Genomic DNA, 10,678 nt, shown 5'->3' with positions numbered 1-10,678 from the left:
TTATTAGCATTCTATTTAACTTAATATTGTACATGCTTACGTGTAAAAAACATGACGTCGTTTGTACAGGACACGATTGCAATAATTTTATTGATGTTGTTCTGGAGGGGGCGTGTTCGTTATGCAAGGACGCTTCTTTAGTGTGCTGTAATTCAGTGCAACACTGCTTTTTACTACGCTAAGAGCTTTATTGAGTGTACTCATTCGTGCACATTTTATCAAACTGGAGCTTTGATTTAAAGATTTGTCCCAGGCAGGTAACTTTAGGATCCAGTGGCTCATTGACCTGCACAAAACACACAAATCATCTCATCTAGGTAAATAGAATTTATTTTTATTTTCTTGTAGATGATGGGCATAACAAACACCGATCACTGTCAATGTTAGCTGTTGCATTTTCTAAATCGTTGCAATCTGCTAGATATAAAAATACAGAACAGAACAGATTTCGAGTATTCAAATTCTGAAGTAACATATATATTTTTTTCCAGTAACATTAAATGCACGAGGTTTAAATTGACGATGTTATATATTTACAATCACACTTTGTCGCCCTGATTTATGCAGCTGTTTTTCCTCATAGGGTTTCTGCAGTAAAGATGGCAGCCTCTTTGCTCAGGGTAGGACGGCTCGGATCTATCAGGGTAATCCACCGTTTTTTTCCCCTCGACATTTATTATGAAATATGCACGCATATTATAGTGCATTTACATATTCGTTTTATTTAAACGTGTGAAACAGCGCAGTCCAAGTCCTCTTGTGGACACAAGCTAATGCTGCTCGAATGTTAAAGCACTGAAGCATTTAATCCATTCAGACTCGACGCATGAATACATTCTTTGTGCTGTATTTACATGCACCACATTATCTACATGAAAGCATTCCTGGTATTAAAAAGTGCATTTACTCAGTGTGGATCACTTTTTATTCATCAGAACCCTGCATCTGAAATAGTGTAAAATGACTTGAGTTCCAAATAAAAAAAATTATTTTCAGGTTTTATGTGCTTTTCCCCTCTAAATTTTCTCTTTTTTTAGAAATTGTTCCTAAAAATGCCTAACATATTTTGTTTAAATGTCCATTTGGAAAAGCTGAAAGTGTTGGTCAACTCGCAGACTTTCCTTGAGTACATTGTGTACTTTTTTGCTGGTACATTTCTTTGAGACCACAGCAAACAGTGTGTCAGTAGAATAGATTGAACTGCAGAAAGGTTGTTGTGATTATTCGTAGGGATGTGCTGTGTTTCTTTGAAGTCTGGTTTTGTTTGAAGTCTTTTGTAAGGTGTTTTGTGTGTCTCTTGTTAGTGTCTGCAGACGGAGGGCTTGAGCTCTATCAGAAGAGCTCCAGCTGTAGCTTTCAGCTCCAAATCTGGGGACAGCAAGAAGTCCAAAAAGTCCAACAAAGGTAAATCTTTCTTTAATTCAGGTCACAATAGTTTTGTATATGTCATGTGCCATTCATTTGGGAGAGGAGAACTTCTTGACACCATACATGGGAAAACTGAGGTTTGTGTGGTTCAGGGGACATATCCTCTAACCTCAGCTGTTGTTTCTGAACCTGCTGGAGTGTGTTTTGTTCCTGTCTCTTACTGTGTCATGTAGGAGTAATACCACACAAAGATAAATCTCTGTACAAAAGTCATTGCCAAAAGTGTTCAAACTCTTTGACATAATATTAAGACGGTCAAATTTTACTTCTGCACATTTTTCTAATTTAACAAACAATAAACAAACTTTACAATCAAATTTATTTACACTCACTTACTCACAAAATCACAAATACAGTCACCTGATGCAACTCTAACATTGTGATCAGGGCCTAAATGCAAAGCCTGCTATGATGATGAATTAAATGCATCATTTCTAATAATTTTTTGTGGGAGAAGAAGAAGAGAGTGCTATACATTTTATAGCATTAGCTATAAAGTTTAGACCTCAGTGATTGGACAGTCATAATCAGGTATTTCAGACAGACAAGTAATAAGTTCTATAATATGTAAAATAATATGTTTCTATGGAATATAGATACAGAATAAAAAGATATTTGGAAAATATATAGTTACACTCTAATCCAAAATAATATGTGACCAATTAAAATATACAAGCAAATATAACATGATCGCATGTTTAAAATACCTTTCTTTCTTTTTTAAGAAATTTCAAATGTTTCTGTCAAGTTTAGGATGTATTCCAGAATCAAATGTGTTCCATTTTGTTACTGTTTACACTGTCATCACAATGTATAGTGTTTGCAGACGTTTTGGCAATGACTGTATATGCAAATGGTAAAGATGGTCCAGAATCTCCTAAAATCAATAACAGATCGATTTGTGGTGCCAGCATCTTTTAGGCACACGCAGTACTTGTTAAGTACATAAATTATTTGATTTATAGAAGCTATAACTTACATCAGACAATAAAAGGGTTTAACAGTGGTTTTGAAATAGAAATTTGCATAGGTCTATGAAACTTCAGTCAGTTAATGGAGTATGTGAGCTTTGAGGTTAAAATAAAAATGTAATTTTAAGAAATAAATGTTATATTACCTAAAACCAACAGGCCCAGATCTTATATATATATATATATTTCTTTCTTTATGGGCATCTTTAAAAGAGTAAAACTGGTCCCATGGCATTCTTAAAGATAACCTAATGACCTGTTATCCATAATTATTGCTGTACCATGTTCCTCTGAGGTTCGAGGTGGCAGAGGGCTTGCCATGTGGTGTTGTACTGGCAGATATGCTTAGTGCTATATGTGGATCTCCTTACTGCTTATATATGTCACCTTGACATTTGGTGTTAAAGAATGCACTGCATGAATGCGTTCATGAAGCCACTCCCTCAGTTCATTAAAGAGAATTTGGTGAAGCCAAATTATCCAACAAGTGACTTCTTGTTGAAAATAAAAGCTGAACAAACATGTTCTGTGCCGAACATTGCGACATAAATATGAAAATGCCTCTTAGAAATAACTAATTGTAAATAATTTATATTTATATTCATATTTATTATCAATATTAAATTATGTGCTGGCACCACAGTTTGATCATGTTTGATCACAAATTCAAATATATTGTGAAGAGTTGTGTCATCTGATTCAGAACAATTATTTGGTGCTACATTAAAATAATGGTAATATGAGAATATATAGCCTTTTAGCTTCAATAACTCTAGAATTTTGGAATAATGAAGTAATCTTTTGCATTTTAACTTTCACTTTTCACTTTTTTTGGTGAAAATAAGGGTATTAACAGTACAATACTTTCATCTCTTTATGAAAATGGGGTTTGCTGAATGTGAACTGTTTAGGTTACTTTTCCTGTTAGATTTCTTTATTTGGCCATAGTTCAAATTTGACATGCACAAGTCAGGTTATAAGGTGTTCAAAGCTCCACCATCTTCAGTGGATGCTCATCTAATTGTTGAAGAAATTGGGTAAGTTATTTTGCTGTATGAGTTTTGCGGTCTCCATTCAGCCTGATAATGCAAATGATGAAGCAAATTTTTACATTTCTTTTTTTGCCCTCCTTCCCCCTCCATCCTAGAAAAAGCAGCACCAAAAACTTACTTCGATATAGAAAAACTTGTCCAGCACAAATCATATGTGGAATTCCCCAAGAAAGAGGTTGCAGCTTCAGTTGCTGCTGCTTCTGTTGCTGCCCCTCCACCTGAACCAGTTGTAACTGCCACAGCGCCTGCAGCCAAAGCTGCTGCATCCAGAGCTGAAGCCGTTGTCCCCGCAGTTGAAGTCATTCCTGTAGTTGAAGCTGCTGCCCCCGCAGTTGAAGCCACTCCTGTAGTTGAAGCCACTGCCCCAGTAATTGAAGCCACTGCCCCAGTAATTGAAGCCACTGCCCCGGTAGTTGAAGCCCCAGAAGTTGAAGTCGCTGCCCCAGTAGCTGAATTAACCGCCCCAGTAGTTGAAGCCGTGGCCCCTGTAGTTGAAGCCGCTGCCCCAGTATTTGAAGCAACCACCCCAGAAGTTGAAGCCGCGGCCCCTGTAGTTGAAGCAACCACACCAGTAGTTGAAGCCATGGCCCATGTAGTTGAAGCCGCTGCCCCAGTAGCTGAAGCAACCACCCCTGTAGTTGAAGCAACCACACCAGTAGTTGATGCCGTGGCCCCTGTAGTTGAAGCCGCGGCCCCTGTAGTTGAAGCCGCGGCCCCTGTAGTTGAAGTCTTTGCCCCAGTAGCTAAAGAAACCGCCCCTGTAGTTGAAGCCACTCCTGTAGTTGAAGCCACTCCTGTAGTTGAAGCCACTCCTGTAGCTGAAGCCGCCACTCCTGTAGCTGAAGCCGCCACTCCTGTAGCTGAAGCAGCTGCCCCTGTAGCTGAAGCCGCCACTCCTGTAGCTGAAGCCACTCCTGTAGCTGAAGCAGCTGCCCCTGTAGCTGAAGCCGCCACTCCTGTAGCTGAAGCCACTCCTGTAGCTGAAGCCGCCACTCCTGTAGCTGAAGCCACTCCTGTAGCTGAAGCCGCCACTCCTGTAGCTGAAGCCACTCCTGTAGCTGAAGCCGCTGCCCCTGTAGCTGAAGCCGCCACTCCTGTAGCTGAAGCAGCTGCCCCTGTAGCTGAAGCCACTCCTGTAGCTGAAGCAGCTGCCCCTGTAGCTGAAGCCGCCACTCCTGTAGCTGAAGCCGCTGCCCCTGTAGCTGAAGCCGCCACTCCTGTAGCTGAAGCAGCTGCCCCTGTAGCTGAAGCCGCCACTCCTGTAGCTGAAGCCACTCCTGTAGCTGAAGCCACTCCTGTAGATGAAGCAGCTGCCCCTGTAGCTGAAGCCGCCACTCTTGTAGTTGAAGCCACTCCTGTAGCTGAAGCTGCTGCCCATGAAGTTGAAGCCACCCCTGCTGGTGAAGCCACTGCAGCTCCTGAAGCCCCTGCTTCACCAGCCTCTGAAGATGCACCTACAGAAGATGCCCCTGTCCAGGAACCAATTGCTGAGGTTGTAGAAGCTGTCAGTGAAGTAGTTGCAGAAGTTGTGGTGGAAGCTTCCCCAGTTCTAGAGGCTGTCGCTGAGGTAGTTGGAGAATCTGGTCCCATTGAGCCGGTCGCAGAGGCAGCTCCTGCTGAAGAGCTGATAGATCCTGCCCCTGTGATCTCAGATGCTACTGAAGTTCCAGCAGAAGTTGTGGAGACGCCTGAGGGTACTCACCATATCCCCTATAACCCCCTTTCAATAAATTGGGATATTGGGATTTTGAAAGCAATTTTTTTTTTTCAATTTCGGTTACAGGTTTTATAAATACAAATGTGTAATGCTAATGGTAGATATAATCACAATGCATTTTTACCCTTTCATTTATACAGTTCATTTTCATTTATATTTCATATTAATTTATTAGTGTGTCATTAGCTTTTCGCATTGCATTGCCATGTGTTAGTTTATTGCATACATGCAAATGCATTTAGGGGTGAAACGGTTCATAAAAACAACAACAACAGTTATGCTGCTGTAGCCTGGGTGTGGCTAGGATCCTCTTCAGTCAGGATTCATGTCACCTGTTCCTTTCTCTATAAAACTTTGTGTTACTGTGGATGTGTTGTTCCTTTGGTTCCTTTAGTTTTTTTATCGGGAGTGCAAAAAAACTAAAGGATTATGGTCAGTTTACACCACTAAAGTTCCATCCGATGACCCTACATAGACCTTAAAGTGTTGCACGGCCCAAATCAGAGTCAGTGCCACTTTCTCCATTACTGAATAATTAAGCTGAAAAGAATTGGACATCCTAGAGAAGGACAATTAAAGCCTCTGTAACAAGACCATATTACCATATTACTGGAATCAATCTGCAATTGGACAGGGTCCAATTTTCTCAAATTCAAACAGAAGACCAATAAAAATCTACTCCTCCCCGCTACAAATTATTAAGGGGCATTGCAACAGAAGAAAGATTTCTACAAAAACAACAATAAAATCCAGCCATGCCCAAACATCTTGGTAATGGTCAAAGGATACTTATCTATAGCTTCCAACTTGGTGTGGATGTGATGCAAGATGCAAGATTTCCCCAACACCCAATAATAATGCTGATGAATTGAGGCTGAATCTCCAACGGCAATGTTATGTTCGATCAAATTTTAGCTAGATGGAATATCTGGAAATAATGCATTATATTCTTTAATTATATTACTCAAATCAGTATTCTGTGTGGCGGTTAAATAATTGAGTTGAGAATGCAAAGAATTAAATATTTAAGACTTCCGCAACCACCCATAAAGAATGGAATCCCCAGGATTGGTTTCTTCTACCTCGCCACCATCAACAACAGAGTTCGACTCAACACTGTAATCAACAACAGAAAGACTTGACAAAACAACAGTTTTATTATTTGCCACATCCAAAAACATAATGTTTTAACAAATATATGTGGCAGACTCTCGTCTTTTTTATTTTTTTGATCTGGAGTATTAAGCAAATAATTAGGATCAGAAATCTGATGAGCAATAGTATGTGGCCCACGAACTTGTCTTGAAATGGTGATCCAACAATGGGCAGCAATGCGAGTACCTGGTCACCCGCTTGGAAAGAATGTCTCTCTGTACTACAGTCAAAAAGACATTTAATGTGTTCCTGTGCTTTACTAAAACATGCTTTTGCTAATTGACAGGCTTCAAAAAATCATTAACATATGTCAAGGCATTCTTAGGCGGGTCTGAATTTTCCCAATTAGCTGCCAAAACAGCCAAAGTCAGATTTCTGTTCCATTGTCTAATCATCATGTGATACAGACAAAAAATGGAAGGGATTTTTAAACTTTTATTCACCATGTTCTTAGACTCAGATTTATCATCAACTTGTGCATTACTCATAGCCCGCGTCACAACATGACGACAACGCTCTAACAGAAGATATCATAATTGTCCTCGGCTCCTATTTCTAGCAACATTGGAGGAGTAGTATCCACAAGATATGGTGAATCGTCTCGCCAGAATCGTTTAATCGTTAAATCGTTTTGTTTTATAGAGGAAGGAAGGAACTGGTGACATGAGTTCTGGCTAATGATATTGGATAAGTAAACCTTCATGGTGTTTAATAAAGTATTAATGACACACTTTCTAAATTTCCAATTAATCTTTTACTAAATTGTTCCAAAACTGTGACAACAGAATACTATCTTTAGAAACCGTGACACCCCTAATTGTTTCTCTACAACATCACAATAGAAATTCAAGTTGCTCAATCATGGCTATATTCATTTTCTAAGCTGGGTCAGAGATGGCACACCATTTTTCTTTTTGTTTGCATATTTTAAGTCTGTGCCCTGGTTTTCTGTCCATGAATATAGCCAGTCTCAGTGTCCGTCATCCGTCTTAATGCATGTCTGCATTATATATGTTTGTTTGTAATTTTTTGAGTCTTCATGTTATGCAATGCATGTTTTTTCACTGTGTAATTTCACTGACTGCTACCTTTCAGTTATATTTATTATTTTAGCAGCTTATTATTTTATCAGCTTTTTTTACACTGGTCTCTTTTTTCCCTTCTTTTCTGTTCATGGAGTTGTTCATTATTCCATGTACAGGTGCTGGTCATGTAATTAAAATATAATCAAAATTGTGATTTATTTCACTAATTCCATTCAAAAAGTGAAACTTATATATTATATGCATTCATTACACACAGACTGATATATTTCACATTTTATTTCTTTAAAAAAAAAAAAAAAATTAACATTAGAAATATATCAGTCTGTGTGTAATGAATGATTATAATATACAAGTTTCACTTTTTGGATTGAATTAGTAAAATAATTCACCTTTTTGATGATTTTCTAATTATATGACCAGCACCTCTTGTATCTGCTCCTGTCTTTCTTTTGCTTCTTTCAGTGAAATACTTTGTCTTTAAGTCCTCGCTCCTCAGAGAATGACTGTATTTACTAGGGCTATCAATTTGTCATGAATTTAGCACACTGAAAAATCACTTGGTATAGGCTTTCTTTTGAAACTTAATTACATGAAACTTTTAATTACAAAGACATGAAAATAACATGTTGACTAGAATGTGAAATTTTGTGAAAATAGTTTTAGTAGTTACCTATATTGAAGTGCTAATTTACTGGCCATCAGTTTAATGTCAGTTTGTTTCATTTAATTAGTTTAATGTTTTATTCCACATGCTTTTACAAAGTTGAAGAACATGAAATGCTCATTGCGCAAGGCACTAAAAAACGGCGAACTACGACACAAGACGTGTCCGTTTTAGCATATTTCTATAGACTGACCATTGAAAAAACAACACTTTGGTCCTGTATAAATGTCTCTCAAGTCTACAACAGGCAAACAGGCAAAATAGATTTCTTTGGAATATAAGCAAAATTTAATTATGTGAATGAAACCGTATATAGTCTTGAAAGCCACTTTTTTTGTAAATGTATTAGCACATTAATTGATTTAATTGACAGTCCTATTATATACAAATTATTAGCACAATTGTTTTCTCATTTATGCCCCATCCCAACTCCACCATCTGTAAAGATAACACTCCATGTGCTGTGCTTCATTAGAAATTGTCACTTTGTCAAACAAATGTTGGGTTTTCTTTCCTGTTAAAGTCACAGTTAGGTTAAAATTTTAGGTTTAAGATCTCACAGGTGATGCATTGCTATGTTCTGACTAGTTTGTTTCAGACTATGTTAACATGTAAATGTACTGTGACCTCACCTTTCTTCCCTGTTGCTCTTTCCTCACCCAAACGCACTTTCTTTGTCAGTGTCTCACTTTTCTTCCCAGGGGGTCGCATGATATCAGTGATTGGTTAATTATCCTCTTATCTTTTCCTGTGTACTGTGGTTTATTTGTCAAAGTTAAATATGAAATGCTCCTTACCCACTTTTCCTATATGGTGTATTGTACATTGAGTGAGATTGAGATTGCACTGTTTGCTGTATGTGGAAGGGAAGCAACAGTTTATTACAGGATGCAAAATTAAGAATGTATGACGATTGCTTAAAATAATGATCGTGTATTTGTTTATGATTATTACACAATCACTCTTATGACATGAAATGCTTCCGTTTCATTTCAGTGTAGATGCAACCTCTGTCTAAGTTACTCACCGCCTGAACTGCTCTTTGACTCCGTTCTCTTTAGTTCACTAGATCTAGTCTCCACACCAGGCACTCTTCTCATGCATGAGGGTTAAAGACGACCGATTTCTTCTTTATTGTACAAGATTTCAAGGATTCTGGCATCCATATGCGTGTCTGTTTCTTAGAGATTGTATTTACGCTTGTGTTTTCTGTGATTGCCAGCTGGATTGGACCCCATTCAGAAAATTTTCCTGGATTCAATTCGTGCATACTCCACAAAAAGCGGGTACGTGGTGTTTTACTATCATACTCTCTTGCTTGTCTCTGAAGAGTGACGCTGATCTTTGTGATCTTACATTTTTAAATGACATTGAAAGTTACTTTTCATGTTTCCTCAGTTCCGCTGGTGGTTTAGTTGATGCCGGTCCAGAGTATCAGAAGGCTCTTGCTGAGGAAATAACTAAACTGCAGCGGTTGTACGGTGGTGGTGATCTGTCTTCCTTCCCTGACTTCAAATTCCCTGGTGTGTACATTTATTTACATCTAAAATTGTCAGTTCCAATACTCCTACTGAATAAAACATCAGTAACTTGAGTTTTCAGTTTTGTTTGAGTGTCAATGCATTTGTCATAGTTGATTTTTTTTTTTGCTGTGCATTTGACTAACATCCCTTTTTCTATTTACAGAGCCTAAATTTGATGATGTGTCTTCCAAGTAAAATTCTGATCCTCTCCTGTGCCAATTTTGTGAAAGAAGTCTATTAAATGTCTTTAATCTGTAAAAGTGAACCTTTTGTGAGACTCTTACTAAATAGCTATTTTTCAAATATTCTTATGTCTGATGGACAAAACGACCTGTGTTATATATAATGCATACATGGAAGAAAGCATAAGCTTAGCTGTGGAATAAATGCTTGTTGCTTTTCATAATGTTTGTTAGTGTAAAATACCTGGGAAAAGAGCTGAATAAACTGAGCCGCACATCTTCTGTCTGGTTTGAGTGCTTTATTTTTAGAAATGATGTGAATAAAATGCACATGAAATTGTGTGCAGTGGTATATTTCATCATACTTTTTGGATAAGCCTGCATAGCACTATCTTTTATAACATGAGTATTTGATTAAATATGTGCATTGATTTTTGTTTAAAATGTTTCAACAAGAATTGTGTGTGTGTGTGTGTGTGTGTGAGAGAGAGAAAAATTACAGTTTTGGACATATAAGAATACAAGTAATGAGAGCTATATTTATTTATTTTAATGGCTCAGAATAACTACAACTGAGCATGTAAAACCAATATCTTTAAAACAAAATCTGTGTTGAGCATGCCCCTGATCTGCACAATATTCTCACCTTTCCGTGTATTATATGGCTATTTAGATGGGCCTAATGAATTTCATCTATATAAGCCCCAAAATGATGTAATGTAAGGAGGTACTTGTTAAATATCATATTACTCAATTGTCAAAACAATCAGTAGATTACTTGATTACAAAAACAATTATTTGTTTCAGCTCTAGAAAATACAACTGCATTGTTTTGTTTTTTTTCATTTGTGTGATGAAGAGACAAATATTGTGTTAAAAAAAATCGTCAATCATAAAAATAGGATTCAAATATTGTCTCATTCTAGTGAACCAAGAAGCT

General features: G+C 37.6%; 1 protein-coding gene across 1 annotated transcript; it reads left to right on the top strand.

Annotated features, from left to right (window-relative positions):
* LOC113108980 (calphotin) lies at positions 1-10,020 on the top strand. Its single transcript, XM_026272431.1, has 7 exons — positions 1-317; positions 584-644; positions 1,305-1,404; positions 3,547-5,145; positions 9,256-9,319; positions 9,432-9,556; positions 9,720-10,020. The coding sequence occupies exons 2-7, from the start codon at positions 600-602 to the stop codon at positions 9,749-9,751; spliced, it is 1,965 nt and encodes a 654-aa protein (XP_026128216.1). The 5' UTR covers positions 1-317; positions 584-599; the 3' UTR covers positions 9,752-10,020.
* The last annotated feature ends 658 nt before the right edge of the window (positions 10,021-10,678 follow it).

Source organism: Carassius auratus, chromosome 9, assembly GCF_003368295.1.
Source record: "Carassius auratus strain Wakin chromosome 9, ASM336829v1, whole genome shotgun sequence".
Classification (NCBI taxonomy): domain Eukaryota; kingdom Metazoa; phylum Chordata; class Actinopteri; order Cypriniformes; family Cyprinidae; genus Carassius; species Carassius auratus.
Note: the sequence above shows the minus strand (reverse complement) of the source record. Positions and strands in the feature narration are given on the sequence as shown.

Coding starts and splice junctions, on each gene's coding strand:
- LOC113108980 (XM_026272431.1), top strand. CDS start 600: ATGGCAGCCTCTTTGCTCAGGGTAGGACGGCTCGGATCTATCAGG. Junction 645..1,304: donor GACGGCTCGGATCTATCAGG/GTAATCCACCGT, acceptor GTCTCTTGTTAG/TGTCTGCAGACGGAGGGCTT. Junction 5,146..9,255: donor AGTTGTGGAGACGCCTGAGG/GTACTCACCATA, acceptor TGTGATTGCCAG/CTGGATTGGACCCCATTCAG.